The sequence below is a fragment of the Bos grunniens genome, chromosome 22, assembly GCF_055505025.1.
Source record: "Bos grunniens cultivar Pamir isolate PY7600 chromosome 22, Bosgru_T2T1.0, whole genome shotgun sequence".
In the NCBI taxonomy this organism is placed as follows: Eukaryota; Metazoa; Chordata; class Mammalia; order Artiodactyla; family Bovidae; genus Bos; species Bos grunniens.
Window position 1 is genome coordinate 6,455,850 of NC_141186.1, and position 20,371 is coordinate 6,476,220.

General features: G+C 51.3%; 1 protein-coding gene across 12 annotated transcripts in view; it reads right to left on the minus strand.

Moving 5' to 3' along the window:
- Window positions 1-4,224: 4,224 nt before the first annotated feature.
- Window positions 4,225-20,371, minus strand: part of OSBPL10 (oxysterol binding protein like 10) — a 343,446-nt gene continuing 327,299 nt past the window's right edge. For all 12 annotated transcript variants that reach the window (XM_086365654.1, XM_086365647.1, XM_086365644.1 and 9 more), the window contains 4 exons: window positions 13,344-13,530; window positions 11,183-11,365; window positions 7,745-7,898; window positions 4,225-5,529 (listed from right to left, as the gene is read on the minus strand). In XM_086365654.1, the coding sequence (XP_086221780.1) occupies window positions 5,485-5,529; window positions 7,745-7,898; window positions 11,183-11,365; window positions 13,344-13,530 (569 nt within the window). In that variant the 3' untranslated portion in view covers window positions 4,225-5,484. The remainder of the gene's footprint in view (window positions 5,530-7,744; window positions 7,899-11,182; window positions 11,366-13,343; window positions 13,531-20,371) is intronic.

Consider the following 20,371-nt stretch of genomic DNA (forward strand, 5'->3'; position numbering starts at 1 on the left):
GGGGTGGGATAAAGGTGGAGAGGGGTTTTGGGGATTGGAATATACACACTAATATATATAAGATAATCAACAAAGACGTACTGTATAGCACAGGTAACTCCGCTAGATGTTCTGTAGCAATCTAGACAGGAAAAGAATTTGAAAAGGAATAGATGTGTGTGTGTATATAAAATCAAATCACTTTTCTGTACACCTGAAACACGTTACTCCAGCTCTACTCCAGTATTTTAAAAACAACAGAATGGCTATAGTGAGACTACAGACATGGAGATGCCTGGGCAAGAAATTAACGGGTAGAACAAGTATCTAAGGTCCTGAGAAGAAGCTAAAGGGAAAGTCTGAAAAATCAAGATGTAAAAACAGTCACATATAAGGTGGACTCAATGGTACACAGCCCTAGACAGGACATGTGCTCAGAAAAACACCTGAGACAAATTTCCACCTCAGGCTGATCCCAAGGCTCAGATGCCTTACACATCAGCGAAGGTCTTCCCTGGTGTGCAGCAGTGAAAACACGGAGAGATGGTTATTTTTTTCAAATGCCCAACATTCAACAAAATACCGCAAGAGATACAAAGAAACAGAAAAAAACATGGCCTATATGATAGAGGAAGAAAATAACAGCAATCATCTATTAGACAAAGACTTAAAGCCAACTGTCTGAAATAAGCTCATAGAAATAAAACAACGAACTAAAGTAATTCAAGAAAATAGAGAGTATCAACTAAGAAATTATCCTCTTAGGAAAAAATCAAATTCTGGAGCTGAAAAGAAAAAGTTGAGTAGAGTGTTTTAACAGGAAAAAAGAATCAATCTTGGAGAGGTCAATTGAAGTTATTACGTCAGTTCAGCTGCTCAGTCGTGTTGGACTCTGTGAACCCATGAACCACAGCACAACAGGCCTCCCTGTCCTTCACCAACTCCCAGAGTCTACCCAAACCCACGTCCATTGAGTCGGTGATGCCATCCAACCATCTTATCCTCTGTCGTCCCTTCTCCTCCTGCCCCCAATCTTTCCCAGCATCAGTGACTTTTTCAATGAGTCAGCTCTTTGCATCAGGTGGCCCAAGTATTAGAGTTTCAGCTTCAACATCAGTCCTTCCAATGAACACCCAGGACTGATCTCCTTTAGGAAGGACCGGTTGGATCTCCTTGCAATCCAGGGGGCTCTCAACAGTCTTCTCCAACACCACAGTTAAAAAGCATCAATTCTTCGGCGCTCAGCTTTCTTCACAGTCCAACTCTCACATCCATACATGACCACTGGGAAAACCATAGCCTTGACTAGACGGACTTTTGTTGACAAAGTAATGTGTGCTTTTCAATAGGCTGTCTAGGTTAGTCATAACTTTTCCTTCCAAGGAGTAAGCGTCTTTTAATTTCATGGCTGCAGTCACCATCTGCAGTGATTTTGGAGCCCCAAAAAAATAAAGTCTGACACGGTTTCCACTGTTTCCCCATCTGTTTGCCATGAAGTGATGGGACAAGATGCCATGATCTTCGTTTTCTGAATGTTGAGCTTTAAGCCAACTTTTTCACTCTCCTCTTTCACCCTCATCAAGAGGCTCTTTAGTTCCTCTTCACTTTCTGCCATAAGGGTGGTGTCATCTGCATATCTCAGGTTATTGACATCTCACATACTAGTAAAGTAATGCTCAAAGTTCTCCAAGCCAGGCTTCAACAGTACTTGAACCATGAACTTCCAGATGTTCAAGCTGGATTTAGAAAAGCCAGAGGAACCAGAGATCAAATTGTCAACATTGATTGGAGCATTGAAAAAGCAAGAGAGTTCCAGAAAAACATCTATTTCTGTTTTATTGACTATACCAAAGCCTTTGACTGTGTGGATCACAATAAACTGTGGAAAATTCTGAAAGAGATGGGAATACCAGACCACCTGACCTGCCTCTTGAGAAACCTATATGCAGGTCAGGAACAACAGTTTGAACTGGACATGGAAAAACAGACTGGTTCCAAATTGGGAAAGGAGTACATCAAGGCTGTATATTGTCATCCTGCTTATTTAATTATGTGCAGAGTACACCATGAGAAACACTGGGCTGGAGGAAGCACAAGCTGGAATCAAGATTTCCAGGAGAAATATCAATAACCTCAGATATGCAGATGACACCACCCTTGTGGCAGAAAGAGAAGAACTGAAGAGCCTCTTGATGAAAGTGAAAGAGGAGGGTGAAAAAGTTGGCTTAAAACTCAACATGCAGAAAACTAAGATCATGGCATCTGGTCCCATCACTTCATGGCAAATAGATGGGGAAACAATGGAAACAGTGACAGACTTTGTTTTCTTGGGCTCCAAAATCACTGCAGATGGTGACTGCAGCCATGACATTTAAAGATGCTTACTCCTTGGAAGAAAAGCTATGGCCAACCTAGATAGCATATTGAAAAGCAGAGACACTATTTTGCCAACAAAGGTCTGTCTAGTCAAAGCTATGGTTTTTCCAGTAGTCATGTATGGATGTGAGAGCTGGATTATAAAGAAAGCTGAGCGCCAAAGAACTGATGATGCTTTTGAACTGTGGTGCTAGAGAAGACTCTTGAGAGTCCCCTGGATTGCAAGGAGATCAAACCAGTCCATCCTAAAAGAAATCAGTCCTGAATGTTCACTGGAAGGACTGATGTTGAAGCTGAAACTCCAATTCTTTGACCACCTGATGCGAAGAGCTGACTCATTGGAAAAGACCCTGATGCTGGGAAAGACTGAAGGCAGGGGCAGAAGGGGATGACAGAGGGTGAGATGGCTGGATGGCATCACCGACTCGATGGACATGAGTTTGAGCAGGCTCCAGGAGTTGATGATGGACAGGGAAGCCTGACTTGCTGCAGTCCATGGAGTCAGAAAGAGTCGGACATGACTGAGCAACTGAACTGAAAGAAAATAAAGTCTCACTTCCAGATTTCAAAACTGGTACTGGCATAAAATCACAGACATGTACCAATGGAACAGACTAGGGAGTCCAGGAATAAACCCTTCACAGATGATCAAATGATTTTCGATAAGACAACCATTCAATGGGGAAAAGAGTGTTTCCAACAAATGGTTCCAGGAAAACAGGATATCGATATGCAGAGTCATAAAACTGGACACTTACCTAACACCGTATACAAAAGTTCACTTGAACTGGATCAAAAATGTAAAACATAAGAGCTAAAACTATGAAACTCTTAGAAGACAACATAAGGGGAAAGCTCCATGAAATGAGATTTGGCAATAATTTCTTGGATATGATATCCAAAGCACGAGATGAGCCACCTGGGAGGCCCAGGGAAAAACTGGGCTTCATTAAAGGTAAATACTTCTGTACATCAAAGGACAGGTATCAACAGAATGAAAAGGCAACCCACAGAATGGGAGGGGATATTTGCAAATCATGTATATTAACAATGTATAAAAGAACGCAATTAGAAACTGTGCAAAGCACTTTAACAGACATTTCTCCAGAAGATACACAGATGGTCAATAAATACATGGGAAAGATGTCAACATCACTAAAAATCATTAGGGAAATGCAAGTCAAACCCACAATGAGATAACTGTTCACACCCATTAGGATGATTGTAAAAACAACACAATTCAGCAGAGGCACAAAGGTGGCTTTCAAGGTGTGGACAAACGGGTTTCTTTCCCGAGGCAGTGGGTACACGGGTATTTATAATCATTCCTGAAACTGTAATGTGTTTTATATAGTTCTTTATATGATGTTTCACAGTATTTTAAAAGGCCAAATGAACTCCCCGCCACGACCAAAAAAAAAAGTGATGGATCTCCATTCACCCCCCAGGCGGTTTATGCTCTGGTATAAGACTGGAACATCGAAAAACACCACAGTGATTCCTTTGCAGTCTCCTCATTAAAGATTTCCCTCTCAAAATACATCTAACCTGCTTTCCCTCTCAGAAATAAAATGATTCCACTTTCTTCTCCCAGATGTCTTAAGACAGTGAACCAGAACAGGCTTACCTTAGCATTTTGCCTGGTAAGTCGCTTCTCAAAACAAGACCATTCCCTGGATATAAGTTAAATTTTCTTATGACCTTATCAGAAAATATCCATATATGATATTTAATGTGTTTAAAACCCTGTTTTGATGGAAATATAATGGCTGTTCACATCAAATGAACACTAATCAATAAAATATGAGTTCATGCAGAGCCACCAATTCCAACAGAACTTTGGAATACCTGAAAATCAAGCACAGACACTCAGATAAGTATAGTATTTAATCGAAATATATTTGTCTAATGTCTACAAAGTGTGAACAATTGGTCTTAAGAAAGCAGACGAAAGGCACAGAATTAGTATTACTACAGAGAAGCATTCACGCTACTGGACTGTATAAATATTCTCAGAGTGGCACAGTAAAAAATAAATTAAGCATTGAGCAAAGATCAAATACTTCATTTTCTCCTTGCTTTATATTCTGGTCATGTCTCGACCTCATTTGTAAAGGCTGAAGACTGAAACTGAACTGAAACCATGGAACACTTAGGCAGGCTGTATGGATGTTTTAATCACAGTGGTTTCCTTGCAGAGTTTGGGTCAAACAAGAGAGGGAGATGCGCTTAAAAAAAAAAAAATTCACTGGGTATTCTTTTCTCTTTCCCCAAACGAAATACAAGGCTGTGGTAGTGCGTGTCTGTATGTGCATGCGTGTAACTCACTTCTAAAGCCCTTTTTTCAAAGATAAAAGGAGTGAAGTCTCCATAGGACTTGTTTTCTACCATGAAAGCAGCAGCTTCTGAAAACTGTATGACTGGCGCTTTGAGCATAAGAAATCATCAGAGAGCTTCTGGGGCAAGGATGTGGGAGGACCATCCCAAGGCAGGCCTGGCTGTGGGCTCCCTCCGAGGGGCGCTCCATCCGGGAAGGCGCCAGCCTGCGCCTGGAACAGCTTCCTGCCTGCTCCCCGTCCCGCAGGAGATGCAGATGATCTGTCTTGAGCATGGACAAACGGACAACAGAGTTGGGGGCAGAGTGGGAATCCCAGCCATAATGGGAAGTGGCGGCCGCCTTCCACCAGACGGCCACACCCGTTCACCTTCGTCTGGACGGGACTTGTCAACTGGAGAATACTTTGTGAGTGCAAAACATTTTTTGGCAAAAGTGAAAACTAGAAAACTTGAAACCTTATTGATAAAAAGGAGCTCATAATCACCCACGTCGCTGCTAAGTGCAGTATTTCCATGTGTAGTGATACCCAGCAGACGGAGCGCGTGCGTGTGAACAGACGGTGTGCGGGGAGCTCTGCACACAGACACGTGCACACACAAGCCCAAAGGCTCTTGAATAAGCTCAATCCCAGCAGAGTCCGGGGGCGCATTGTTCACAACAGAATCTCTCTTGGGTGCCGTGTCTTGAGTGCTCTCAGGCGGCCTCAGGGAAGACCAGCAGAACCTTGATACCGTACCACTTTAATTCCTACAAAATCAGGGCTATTTCTGAAAGCTCTGCATCTCCACCCATCAGTGTGCCTTCCACAGGGGGTTGAAGTACACCCAGCCGTCACCCTGCAAGAGACAGGAGGACTCATCAATACGTGGAGACCTGTCGGCGAGGCGAGGGCAGAAGCGAAGGGGTCCTCCCTGCCCAGCCCCTAGGACCCTGTGGGGCAGTGCTGGCTCCCACCAGCCTGTGCCCCTGCCTCGCTCCTCAAGGCGCACAGCCCAGCCACGCTGCTGGTCTCACCACCCCTCCCAGAGCCCACGGGGCCTGCACATCTGCCGCTTCAGGAGGAAACCCCATGAAATGACCAAAACAACAAAGAGGAGGCGGACGGCCTGTGTGGTTTCCGTCAAGAAAGATTAATTAGCCCCAAAAGAAAAAGCACCTTGAAACGGCAGGACAGGAGGCAAAAAGGAAGGTATTTGGATGAAAGGACAGGGAAGAGAGAAAACAAGGGCCTGAGTAGGAGGAACCTGCCCAAAGCAATGAATTTACAGCCAGCTAAAGGCACACAGCAGGCGGCAGCCCCATACACGCCAGCAGCCCCAGGAAACGACACCAGTCACACGCGGTACCAGTGAGGAAAAGCCGAGACTCCCGGCGGCGTGGGCCCGGCGCCAGCCTAGAGGAGCGCGCTGCACGGTAACCAGGCTGGGCTGGTCTGTACCCTTTAGGTGTCCTCAAGCCTGTTAGAGACGGACTGGCTTTTATACACCCTCTAGCGGGAGAAAGAATGGGGCTGGCTGTCATTTTACTTCTTCACGTGCAGCAGCCACAGGAGCCAAGCCGAGGAGTTGTCTCTGGGAGACTAGATCTAGCTCACGCTAGATCCTGCGGGATCCCGTGATGGCTACTTTGACGTGTCGACGTGACCGGCCCCGAGTTGTTTGTTTCTGAGCCTGAGAGTAAGGGTGTTTCTGGAGGAGGGTGGCATGTGGGTTGGTGGGTGGGGTGCGGTGGACACCCTGCCCCCGTGCGGGGGAGGGGATAGCCCCATCTCCCCCCGCCGGAGTAGAACCGGAGCGGGAGGAGGTGAGGATCAACCTTCTCTGTCTTGCCTCACTCATCTGGACTTCTGCTCTTGAGCTGAGGTTCACACCATCAGCTCCCCGGGTCTCAGGCTTAGGATTGAATAAACCACTGGCTCCCCTGCAGTTCCAGCTTGCAACCCACAGATCTCATGGCTCTGCAGCCCCCACCATCTCATCATAGATCTACATGAGCTCCTATCCCCTGTTGGTTCTGTGCTGTTTCTCTGGGGAACCCTGACTAATAGAGAGTCGCCTGCCCTGGGCAAGCCCTCCAGACAGGGACCCGCTCCCAGTGTCCCCCAGCAGGCTTCCTGTCTAAAGGAGCGGCCAACCGTGACGCCGACCCTCAGCCCACAGCCCTGGCTCCAGCCTCTGGGAGCTGGGCCCAGCCCACCTCATGGTCACCCTCTCTCCCTGCAGCCTTCCGGCTACTTGGGGCCATCCTTCCACGGAGTGCAAGGCAGACGCCGCCAGCGCCCAGACACGGAAAGTCCAGACAGACTGCCACTGGCTCTCAATGTCTAAACTTACAGATTCCTCGACACCAGCTGAGTATCAGATCTCTAATAGAAATTCTGATTTCTGGCTTCTCGTGAGAACTGGGGAATCGGCCTGTGATGGCCTGGAGGTGAGTAGCATCCACCCCTTCGGGTACAGACTGGGGTCTGTCTGGTCCCCACCAGCCTGTTTCTCTCATCGCGTGTCTCAGACTCCTGACCACCTGCCTGAAAAACTGCGCCTCCTGCGCTTCTGTTGTTTCCAGTTCTGTTCTCAGGACGCTGCCCAGCTGCGCCACAAACAGCTGGGCACGTGGCGCTCTGACCAGCAGGTGGGCCAGCAGGCTGGGGTGGTTTCCCCAGGATTCCTGGTGACCTGGGACAACCCTCCCCACCCGCCACCGGCCTCCCTCCAAGTCCAGTCCATCGGCCCCACGAGAGGCAAAGCTCTAAAAAGGTGCTTGTCATAGGAAGGTTCCAACCTCCCCAGGGGAGGAGATGGGCTGGGCAGGCCTTTGCTGTTAACTCGCTATGGAAGACAGCAGCAGTCTGCGACCTCTGTGAAGCGCTACGTGCCCAGGGCCGCGGCCCGTGCGCGCTTCCCCACTGGCAAGGGCGCTCCTCTAACGGAAACCTGAGAGCGCCCGGCACTCAGGGCCCCCGCCGCGCCCGCCAAGCCCAGCCCTCCGCCGCCCTCCCTGCCAGTCCCACGGCGGAGACGGGCCAGCCCGCCCACCCCGCCGCCGGGTCACCTCCTGGATGAAGTACTTGGGCCGCCAGGGCGCGCGGAGGTTTTCTCGCTTCCGCTCCTCCGCCCGCTGCTTCTCCTCCAGCCGCCGCTTCTGCTCGGTGGCCGCCTCCATGTCCCCTAGGCGCAGGCACCGGGTCACCTCCCGCCAGAGGTTCCTGGGGGAACACGGGGGGCACAGTTAGCAGTCAGGCAGGGCCAGCGGCCCGAGGCTGCGGTCCCCGGGCCCCATCTGCACCCTACCCTGAATCCCCTCTCCCCTCCCAGGCGGGCTCTGAGTGCCGGGGGCCAGTCTAGGGATGACGGGAGGAATCCTGCTGCTCCTACAGACAGAATCCACGCAGACCCTTCCACGCGCGGGTACCTTGTTTATAAGAGTTTACATTAACTCATCACCACAGCACCCCAGTGACACAGACGTGATGTTAGGACCCCACCCTAAAGCAGAGAAAAGACGACTCACACCCAGGGCAGCCACCTGCCCGAGGTCAGCAAGTTGATGGATGCAAACAGTGGCCGCTCCCGCAGGGGAAGCCCATACTAGGAGTTTGAGACACCGGGATCCACCACCTGCCCGTGTCTACATGCAAAGTCAGACTCATTCATTCATTCCTTTACTGGAGAAGCCATCAGCTTCCCTCCTCAGGAAACACCTTCCTGCTAGTCCCACTCTGTGCTGGAGCTGAGTTGGGGGGGGACCCGCATTTAGGTGAAGGGTCACTTCCTCACTTTCTCATATCAGGACCCGCCCAGATTCCGCACAAAGCAAACAGCAGACTTCTCCACAGCGAGCACCCCTCCCTGGCTTGGGGGACACAGATGCCTCTGCAGCAGGCTGAGCACAGGTGCCCTGTTAGCTCCTAGGCCAGGGAGTCAGCAGTGGAGCGGCCAAGCCGTCTGAGACAGCAGCCTCCTGGGGAATCCAAGTCCAGGACAGGAGCTGGGCTCAGGCTGCAGAGGCCAGACTGCCTGCTTCTGCCCCGACCAGTGCCCACCCCACAAAGCACCAGGGACAGTGGCGTCCTGGCTCCCAGCATACACAGGAGAAAGCTCTGGAGCGGGGCAGGAAGCCAGGTCCAACCAGGCTCCCAGCCCTTGCTCTTTCTACCGCACCCTGAGAGCTTAGAGGGGAAGAAGAGGTGGGCTCAAAGAGGAAAGGGGGGTGGGGAAGCAGACAGGTCAGGCTGGTTGCTGCCTCAAACTGGCTTTTCCATTGCCCCCACCTTCAACGCACATCTCGTGCAGAGGCAATGACCAGGTGCCTGGACATCCACGGTGGGGGTGCTCCCAGGGCAGGACTTCCCCTGACAAGTCCCATCATAGGATAGTGGCCTCAAAACTAGAGGGCAGAGAGCCCCCGTGGCTGGAGACGGGGTGGTGAGCAAGGAGCAGCCCCACGTCAAGGGCTCTGCCCATCCATTCACAGGCTCCACCCAGAGCCCCTTGGAGGGGCAAGGCCAGGGCTCGCTGGGGAAGGCGCTGAACTTCAGGCCAAAACACAGGGCAGGAAAGCCTCCAGGGCTGGGAGGGTAGGAGAAGGTGAGCGTGAAAAGCAAAAAGGAAGCCCATGGAGCCCTCACGGAGAGCAGGGAGGTCCTGGAGGCCGGGGGTGGTCAGCAGCAGCATGCAGGCCAGGCTCGGGGCATCGTGAGCACGCTGACGGGGGTGGCTGATGAAAAGCAGCTTCTCTTCCCACAATGGGGTAGGGGTTCCCTTCCATGGGGAAGGTGGGGGCCGGGCCCCTATGGAGCCAAGGCAACCGGGCAGTCCTTCACTTGGCCTCCGGCAGGTGGGGCCTGGCTGGCAGGCATGTAAGCAGGCTCAGGTGCTCCGAACAGCAGGTGCCACACCTCTGGGCCATTCCCACCACGAGAAACAAGGTGGGCGGCTGGGTTTGCCAACGGCCCAGCTCCAGGTGCCAGGGAGTCCACGTGTGTGAGACAAGAAGCGTCAACCCCCGCCCCCTCCCGTTCCACACTCCATTCCCCATCTGCTCTGCTCCAGGCAGGGGCCTGAGCTCCCCGCTTGAAGAGGCTTCCTAAGGACCAGCTAAGCCACGGACGTCCTTGGGAGCTCAGCTCAGGGAATCAGAGTTTAGTGCTCAACAGCCACGCCAGAAACAAGGGGGGCTGTGATAGGAACCGCAGGGCTCCTGACGGGGGGCGGCATCGTCGGAGGCCATGTGGACAGGGTACGCGTCCCATCACAGCTCACTGGGCTGGGTTCACGCCCTCCCTTCCGACACAGAGGCCACACTCTCATCAACGAGCACCAGGGGACGACTCCCAGCTCAAAGCCAGATTTCCAGGACACCGCAGCCCTCTTTCTAGTAAGCTTGGTGACAACGTATGATTTACACACACTGGGACCCCTGGCTCATTTCCACAAAATAAGCACTTTTCCAATTTGGCGGCAAACTTTTCTGGTCATGGCAAACCCTTTCACAGGATCATCTGTGATTTCATTTTAATCCCACGTCATCTTTCTATAGAGCAACATGCTTTTCAATAAGAGCAGGGGCCAGCAAACGTTCTCCTGTGACGGCCAGCGAGCCAACATTTCAGGCTTTGCAGGCCGTGTTGTCTTGGTCACCACTGTTTCACTAGAATTGTCGCAAGACGGTGGCCGCAAACAGATGAACACGGCGGTGTTCCCACAAAATTGTACAAAAATCATTTACAAGGTGCGATCTGGCTTGCGGGACAAACTTGGCTGAACTCCTGGATTTAAAAATTTTAATGGCATATTTCCAGAAGATTCTGCTTCTATACTTGCATAAGCATCACGTTAAGTGGCTGCAGAATATTCACATGACAGAGTGGATTCTCCTTTACTCACTTAACCATTCTCCAAATCACTGAACTGTTAGACAGTTTGTTTGTTGTTTAATTAAAAAAAAAATGCCCAAATTTCATTTTTAAAACCTTTTGTGAATTGAAGGAGTCTCCCTTAGATGAGATTCCCAGAAGCAGACTACAAGATAAAGGAGAAGTCACGAATGTAAAACTACTGGTCCCTGCAGCGAACCTGGCACCTTCCTGCACAAGTCACAGTGTCAACTTTATCACAGTTTCGCCAGCACAGAATTTTTTTAAATTATGTTGCTAATTTGTTAAGAAAAAAAAAAGTATCTCATTGCTTAATTGCATGGTTTTTTGATTACTAGCATCTCTCCGTACTTAACTTAGTGATTAAGTAACAGACCAGCAGAGCTGACAAATTCTCGTAAGACAGGCAGTAAAGTCTGGGCGGGCTGTCTTCACATTCTACCCCAGGACTGCAGAACAATAAACTGAAAGTGACAACCGGTCTATTCCTAAGTGACAGCCAGAGGATAACTCAAGTTTCTAAAGGAATCAGAACATGATTCTGGCCCCGTCCCCTGAGACGTCCTCTCTGCCCCTTGGGTCATGTGCTGAGGACAGCTAAGCTTGGGCCCCACCTGGACTCCATGGGGCCCTGCTTCTCCAGGGGGCGGATCTTCTTGGGGTACACGGGCAGTGTGGTTGTGTCGATGACCTTGGTCTCCCCGTTGTTGTAGGTGAACTCCAGGGTCCCGTTCCACTCCCCGTGGGCTTTGCACACGATGGTGTTGGTGGGGTTGTGCTTCACTTCTGCTGTGACCCTGAATGAATGAAGAGGGCAGTGCACACACTTCTGTGAGATTATCAGAACACAGACTGACTTCAAAAGGTGTGCTCGCATGGAGACACTTTTTTTTTTTTTTTTTATGGGGCTGCTCTTTTGCTCAAAGACTAGCTCTTAAAGTGTGATCTAACATCCTTGAGCAGATAAGGAAAACATCAATGGGCAAACAGGTAGATCTGAATAAAGTCTAAGGATGCAGCAATGTTAACTGCTTAGGTTTTTTTTTTAATTGAAGTCTACTTAATTTACAATGTGTATTAGTTTCAAGGAAACAGTGATTCATATAGTTACACACACATATATGAACACGGTATTTTTTCAGTTTCTTTTCACTTACAGGTTTATAATAAGGTACTGAGTAGAGCTCCCTGTGCTATACAGGAGGTCCTTGTGATTTACCTGTTTTATATAAGGTATGTATCTGTTAATCCCAAAGTCCTAATTTATCCCCTCCTCAGTTTTCCCAGTTTGTTTTCAATTAATATCGTTTTACTGATTTTTGAAAATAAATTAGGCAGCTTAAAATTATACGTGCTTTATTGCTCTTTATTGTGAGTTGTTTAGTTGAATCCCATCGATTTCTTAGTTTTGATAAACACGCAAAGGTTTTACAAGATGTTATTATTGGGGTGGAAATCACCCCTCTTCCTCAAATAGCGTCTAACGGTGTACATTTGGGGACCTCTCTGGCGGTCCAGTGGTTAAAATTCCACACTCCCACTGCAGGGTGGTGGGTTCGACCCTGGTGGAACTAGGGTCGCCAGTCAGGGAACTAGATCCTGCATGCTGTGGGGTGCGGCCAAAAATTTTTTTTAGTAATAATAGTGTACATTTCAACCACCAAAAGAACATAAGAGCCTCAGGAGAACTTTTCAATCACTAAACGAGGGCGACTCCCTGCGGCCTGGTTTATGAGGGTCTAGGTGGAGGTGTGTGGCCTCTCGCCTCACCCACCCAGCCCGGGGACTCGGGCTCAGCTCTTGGCCAAGGCAGGGCCCACTCCCTCTCCCTAGGAGCCTGCTGCGGGCAGAATAACACAGCAGGAATGGGAGGTGGAGGACCCTCTTTTCCTCTTTTCATCCACACTCTGGATGAATGTGGAGTTTCTGAACACAGGCCTGGAAGCGTTCCCCCTGAACCTGGACACAGCTGGGGGCCCAGGGCGCACCCAGAATCCTCTGGCGGATCCTGTGGGAAGGGTGTCTGTGCTGTGCTGGTAACGCTTTAACAGTGGGCTCGCCACGAGGGAAACACCCAGTTTGCAGCCCTTCTGTGAGTTTCTTCCCTGCCCCAACCTTGGTGGATTCTCAAGCCATCAGGCAGGATGAGGGCCCGCAGAGCTGGGGAGAAATGCACACAATTGGCTCTTAGGAGCCAGTGTGTCCAGCTCCAAAATGGCCAGGAGGGCATCCACTTCCTGGGGGACAGTCCAACACCCCTAGGTGAACACCACCCAGGACAACTTTCCAAGAGAAAGGTATAAGAAAGTCTCCTTTGCTTATCCAGTGATCTGCTCCAAAGGGGGAGAACCTTATAACCAGAACCATGGAAACGAGGTGAAGCTCCGCTCCAAGCCCTCTCCTTCCTCTTCTTAAGGCATGCTTCCTAGCTTCCCAAAGGAGAGAAACAGTGCTGCTCTCAAAGACACAGGATTCAGGATGTTGCATGGAGCCCATGGACCAACTGTATCGGAACAGGTCAGGCGGAGGCCTGGGGAGCGAGAGGTGACAGTGACCCCAGAAGCCCTCTGATCTCTGCTCTGTGTTCCACCAGCACCTCACCAGACTGGGAAGGGTTCAGAACTGCCCCAGGAGACCTGTCATCTGAAAAAGATCCCTTAACTGGATTTTGATTATCAATGCATCTTCCGGCTGGAACCCAGGCTTCTGATGGAGAGAAGAGGCCTGGGGCCTCGTGATCAGACGGACACGGGCCCGGCCCCGGCGGCCGCCTACCTGTGGACCTTGCCCCCGTAGAAAGGCTTCGTGTGGAAGATGACGGTGGCCGAGTAGCCGGTCTTGGCGCAGGTGATGCTGACTTTCCCTCCGAGCTCCACCCACGGGAGGGTGAGGATGGACCGGGCGTAGGCGCTGGGCAGGGTGAACACGTACTCCTCCCCGTGCTCCAGGAGCCGCAGCACGCCTGGGGGAAGACGGCGCGTCGGGCTCGCCCGCCACGGAAGGGCGGCTGGCGAAACCCAGCGCGACCCTGCGGGATTTCGTGCCCCCCCCCGCCCCCCAGTTGCTCATCGGCAAGACTCCAGCCTCCCCGACCTCCCCGGAGGTCCGAAGGGCAAACCCGCACAGCTGCTAACCAAGAAAGGGGTAGCGCTGCTGCTGACTGCAGCCGGGACCTGGGAACCTGCGCGCCCACCGACGGAGGAATGGACTGCGGAGATGCGGCCCAGGCACCCAGGGGAATATCAGCCAGAAAAAGAGTGAAACCGAGCCATTCATAGAGATGTGGACAGACCTAGTCTGTCGTACACAGTGAAGTCAGTCAGAAAGAGAAAAACAAATACCACATATTAACACGTATACACGGAATCTGGAAACAGCGCAGACGGACCTAGCTCCAGGGCAGGAACAGAGACACTGACGTACAGAGTAGACGTGTGGAGCTGCACACAGCCTCCTTGTCAGCAGCCCCACCCCTGAACTACTGAACTCCTCACCCCATCCTGCCGGGTTGGGACACACAGTTTGGAGGCCAGGAGCCCACCGTGTCCTCGAAAAGCAATAAAGCTGTTCTCTTCTACTTCACCCAAAACTTGGCCTCTGATTTGACTTGGCACCAGGGCATAGAAGCTGAGCTTGCAGCATCACCAGGACCAGAAGGTGCAAAGATGAGAAACCAAGCCTGCTCCCGCCACGGACGTCACGCCTCCGCCTAGGTCAGCTGCCTACCTGCCAGCCCTGTGTGTGCCCTGCCTCTACTGCACGCCAGGCACCAGGAACACACGTGAACAAGACAGACTCACTCTCTGCCCTCAAGAAGGTGAAGAGAAAGGTGGGTGAGACTGAGGTGCCAGCAAAGCCACAACTGTGATGAGGAGGGACGGGGAGGAGCTGACCTGGCAGGAGAGACTCCCCTGGGGAAGGGACGCAGGAGCTGGGCTAAGGGCTGAGCTGGGGAGGAGGCCAGGGGAGAGTATCAGGTTGAGGAAGGCATGTGCAAAGGCCCTGTGGTGGGAAGCAGCCAGGTGAGCACAGGGTCGGGGGCAGAAGGGGGCTGAGAAAAGGCCCCTAGGGGAGAAAGGGAGGCGGTGGGCAGAGGTGTGGAGGCTGCTCGGTCTACAGGAGCCAGACTGCACCTTTAAACTTCTAAAAGCCTGTTGACGAGTTCTGCCTTTGTCCTGAGGGCAACAGAGACAAGCTCAAAGGTTCTCAGGAAGTTAGAAATCAGAGCCGCTGCCACTGTCACGGCCCAGGGGAGTCTGCCCTGGAAGCCGAGCACCAGACTTGGAGAGCGCTGATCCTCTTGGGACACTGCAAACGATACAGGGTTCTCTCTTTTTCTGGGGAAAAGAATGATAGTTTGGACCAAGCTCTCAAAGGCCACTGTGAGCACCGCTGCACGCACCATCTCCCCGGGGCTGCTAGACGGCAGGTGCGTCAGCGTCCAGCTCTTGCCTGCTGGGCGCCCCCACCGAGGGCCAGCACCTCCCTGCCCGGCAGAGGCCTGGGAACCAGCAAGATGGGCTCCCTGAGGTTCGCTCTGTGTGAGAGCCTTCCCGGCCTTCCACCCCACCCTGGGGCTCTGCTTTCTGTAGAAATGCCCTCCTGGCTCCACTCCTGTCCATGCTGGCCTGGCAGTGGGCAAGGGCACCAAGAGCCTCAGGAAAGCCAGTGTGTGCTTCAGCCGGATCCATGCGACCAGAAGCATCAGTGATGTCCCCTCCCTGGGCCTCTGGTTCCTCTACCGGGAAGAATAAGGAGGCTCAATGTGCCCTGGGGACCCTGCCTGGCTCCAGGGCCTTCACAACTACTCACTGAGCATTCCTCAGTGAGAGTGAAGAAATGAAAACTCAGCTGGCACTTCCCTCTGAGGCTAGATAAGCATCTAAATCAACAGGCCTAGGTGCCACTCAGCCATGAAAAGAATAAAGTCACATTTTCAGCAACATGGATAAAACTAGAGATGAGTACACTACGTGAAGTAGGTCAAGCAGAGACAAATGCCACAATGTACCGCTTACATGTGGATCTAAAACACGACACAGATGAGCTTATCTACGAAACACTCTGCTATTTACCTTACATGCAGAATACATCGTGCGAAATGCCAGACTGGATGGACCACAAGCTGGAATCAAGATTTCCGGGAGAAATATCAACAATCTCAGATGACACCACTCTAAAGGCAGAAAGCAAAGAGGAACTAAAGAGCCTCTTGATGAGGGTGAAAGAGGAGAGTGAAAAAGTTGGCTTAAAGCTCAACATTCAGAAAACTAAGATCATGGCATCCGGTCCCATCACTTCATGGGAAATAGATGGGGAAACAGTGGAAACCGTGTCAGACTTTATTTTTCTGGGCTCCAAAATCACTGCAGATGGTGACTGCAGCCATGAAATTAAAAGATGCTTACTCCTTGGAAGGAAAGTTATGACCAACCTAGATAGCATATTCAAAAGCAGAGACATTACTTTGCCAACAAAGGTTCGTCTAGTCAAGGCTATGGTTTTTCCTGTGGTCATGTATGGATGTGAGAATTGGACTGTGAAGAAGGCTGAGTGCCGAAGAATTGATGCTTTTGAACTGTGGTGTTGGAGAAGACTCTTGAGAGTCCCTTGGACTGCAAGGAGATCCAACCAGTCCATTCTGAAAGAGATCAGCCCTGGGATTTCTCTGGAGGGAATGATGCTAAAACTGAAACTCCAGTACTTTGGCCACCTCATTCGAAGAGTTGACTCATTGGAAAAGACTGTGATGCTGGGAGGGATTGGGGGCAGGAGGAGAAGGGGACGACAGAGGATGAGATGGCTGGATGGCATCACTGACTCGATGGACGTGAGTCTGAGTGAACTTCGGGAGTTGGTGATGGACAGGGAGGCCTGGCGTGCTGCAATTCACGGGGTCGCAAAGAGTCAGACACGACTGAGCGACTGATCTGATCTGATGATTTTTCCAGTAGTCATGTACAGATGTGAGAGTTGGACCATAAAGAAGTTTGAGTGCTGAAAAACTGATGCTTTTGAACTGTGGTGTTGGAGAAGACTCTCAAGAGCCCCTTGGACTTCAAGGAGATCAAACCAGTCCATCCTAAAGGAAATCAACCCTGAATATTCATTGGAAGGACTGATGCTGAAGTTGAAGATCCAATACTTTGGCCACCTGATGAGAAGAGCTGACTCATTGGAAAAGACCCTGATGCTGGGAAAGATTGAAGGCAAGAGGAGAAGGGGACGACAGAGGATGAGATGGTTGGATGGCATCACCGACTCACTGGACGTGAATTTGAGCAAACTCCAGGAGATGGTGAAGGATAGGGAAGCCTGGTGTGCTGCAGTCCATGGGATCCCAAAGAATTGGACAGAACTTAGTGACTGAACAACAGCAACAGCAGCAAGACATAAGAAGACTCACAGATGTGGAGAACAGAATTGTGGTCGCCAAGGGAGAGGAAGCTAAGGGAGGGGTGGATTGGGAGGCTGGGGTTAGTGGATGCAAACTATTATATACAGGATGGATAAACAGCAGGTCCTACTGTAGAGCACAGGCAACTATATCCAGCATCCTGTGATGAACCGTAATGGAAGAGAATATGAAAAAGAATGTGTGTGTATGCATATATGTAACTGAGTCACTTTGCCGTACAGCCAACAAATTAAAATAAAAACATCAACCAACCAATCATGCTAGAGTCTGCCCAGCAGAGAGACACTGTGGGTGTGTCTGTGTCCCTTTCAGCCCCGGGGAGCTCGCGAGGAGAGTCTGAAGATACAGAGGGGTCACGAGTGCTGAGTTTCCAAAGCCCACATAAAGATGTCCTGGAGGAGTCATTCAATTTACTCTTGAAAACTCCCTGAATTGCCCGTGAGCCACAGTTGATGGAACAAACCAGGCTTGTCCAGAACCCTCACCCTCACCCCGGGTGAAGTCCTGCCAAGTCAGACCTGCCGACCCAGGCAGTCAGCAGGCTGTGTAGCCCAGGGAACAGCTGCGTGTGTGGGTGGAAGGGGTCACAGTCTCTCCCAGTGGGGCAGGATGCTCACGTGCAGGCACCTGGAGAAGTGAAGATCCCTGAGAAAAGCAGGCTCATGGGTCACTCAGGATCACAGGGGCAGGACTGAGGGGCAGAGGTTGCAGCAACATGGAAATCTCTCCCTCTCGCTCTCTTATGTTACTTGAATCCCTGTAACATAAATGCCCAGGCAACACGGCTCCACTCCACCAGACACACCGAAATCCAGAGCACACTGATCTCTGCACCATCTTAAGTACAGCATCTTCCCCAAAGCCAAGCCTCAGGCCTCTCTCTCCTCACTGTCCCTCCTCCCACAGCCGAGATGCCCCAGGTGACCCCTGGGGCCCTGTCCTGAGATGCAGGCGAGGGTGGACCTGACCCTTGTCTCTTCTCACGGCTCCTGCTCAGGACCCTGTGGAAGTATGGGCACGCCTGAGTTGCTTTCATTTTCAAGGCTACTTGCGTCCTTCCTAGAATTAAGCTGCTGAAGATAGAGAGGCAGGTGGCAAGTTTCAGCTCATGCTGAACAGATCTGACACCAACATCAAGAGGGACCGGAAGTGGAAGCTGGGGAGAATGAGGCCCCCACTGACTCCCCTGTGCCCCAGTTCTGCTCAGAAGCCTCGAGGTCTCAGGGCCTACGGCAGTGAGGAGGGGCCCCGAGACCAGGAGGAGGAAGCTGTAGGTGCCTCTGTCACCTGCCTTCAAGGGCCCAGAGAAGGCGGCTCTCTGTCCCCCATCCCTGCCCTCCTCACTGACGGACTACATGGCAGTCCAATCCTCCCAGAGGACTCAGGTGTCCCCGAGAGCACCACCCCACCCCTGCTGTCCACACTGGCCTCCTCTGTGGTCAGCCCTCCCAGCCCACTAGCACGTCCCACGGTGGCCTCTGCAGAGCAGGAGCGTGCGGCAGCCGTGAGTGCCACGTGCTGGGTCTTCCTGATCTTCACGAGTGTAAACTTGGTGAGCTAAGGTCAAACAAGTGACTGTTTCTTTAGAATGCATTTACCTGGAGCATATGCCTGGAGATGGTTAGATAGCATCACCAATTCAATGGACATGAACTTGGGCAAACTTGGAGAGATAGGGAAGGACAGGGAAGCCTGGCGTGCTTCCCTGGGGTGCAGTCCGTGGGGTCACAAAGAGTCAGAAGCAACTAAACAACAACAACATATGTCACCATTTTTTAAAAAAAGTCTTAGATGAGACCTTCCCAGGTGGCTCAGGGGGTAAAGAATCTGCCTGCAATGCAGGAGACACGGGTTCAATCCCTGGGTCAGAAAGATCCTCTAGAGTAGGAAATGGCAACCTGCCGCAGTATTCTTGCCTGGAGAATCCCACGGACGATGAGCCTGCGGTCAGAGGCCATGGGGTCGCAAAGAATCGAGCATGACCGAGCACAGATGAGACCTGAGGTCAGCAATCCCCAACATTTTTGGCCGCACCAGGGACCAGTTTCGTGGAAGAAACTCTTCCACGGACGGGGGGCTGGGGTGGTGGTCTGGGGATGCTTCAAGCACACTGCATTTACCGAGCACCTTGTTTCTATCGTCACATCATCTCCATCGCAGGTTATCAGGCGTTAGATCCTAGAGGCTGGGGATCCCTGCATCATTCCAAGTCCTCCGTCCTTCACCAGCCTGGTGACCTTAACTCCTCTGCCCCTCAGCTGATGCAGGGGTTACGGCACCCACACCTCATCGGGATGTGAAAAGGTGACCCCTGAAATTCAGCTAAGAGCACACAGCTACGCCGCCAGGATCCTGATCACTCCCCACTCTCTGGACAGGTGAATTCTTAGCAGTGATTCTTCCACTCGGGAATGAAGAGGAACTCAAAAAGTCAGGTGATGGGTGATGCTCGTGGGGAAAGGGAGCCAGGTGGGAGGCAGCCTCCACCCGCCCAAACCAAAGTGAAATTTCCTGCAAAGCCCTCCAAACCAAGGTGAAATTTCCCTCAAGTCCACTGAAATCAGAGGAGCGAGACCCAGAGCAAGGCTGACTTACTGCACTGCTGAGACCACCTTCCTGGGCTCTTTTCTGAAAACCCATAAATGTGTTCTCATTCATTAAATCACCAGCAATTATGCCTTCTCAACACTCTGTTTTCAAGACTGCGTGCAAAAATCTGTCCTTAATAATGAATAAAAGACTATATTAAAACTAGACTTGCAAACGGGCTCACAAATGAAAGCTCCTCTTTAATTGGCCTAAGAGCTGACAGAAGCTGAAAAACAGCGAATAATCCAGCCTTCCGGGCCATGGCTGGTCCTCAAGCTGGGAGGTTTCTGCTTTAAATCCCACCAATTGATTTATCAATAAATATAAGGCCAATAATGAAGACTTTGAAACTGACATATCTAAAATAATTTTGAAGAACCAAAATATTCCAACAGGACGTTGATGCTGGAAAGAAAGCACAGAAGCATGGACAGTGACTCCAGGGGACTAGTCTGCAGGCTCTGTGCTGCCAGCCTTCATGGGCAAACCTGTCCCGGCCTGTCCCCACGGACCTGTGTACTGGGCACTGGTCTGGAGTTCTGGGGGGCAGGGGTTTCCAGACTGGCTGGATGAGCTGTGTCCCCAGCAATCCGCTGGGTGCCAAGCAGAGGGACCTGTGCCCTTCTTCACAGAGCGATGTCACCTCGGGGAGCTGAGCAGTGTCAGCACTGAGGGACCATTCAGGGAGGTCTCTGAGGAGCAACTAGGAAAGGCAAGGCACGATGAAGCCCTTGAAAATGGCATTTTATCCCAGCCAAACACGCCGCAGCCTAAGGCAACCATTTAATGCTTCCCT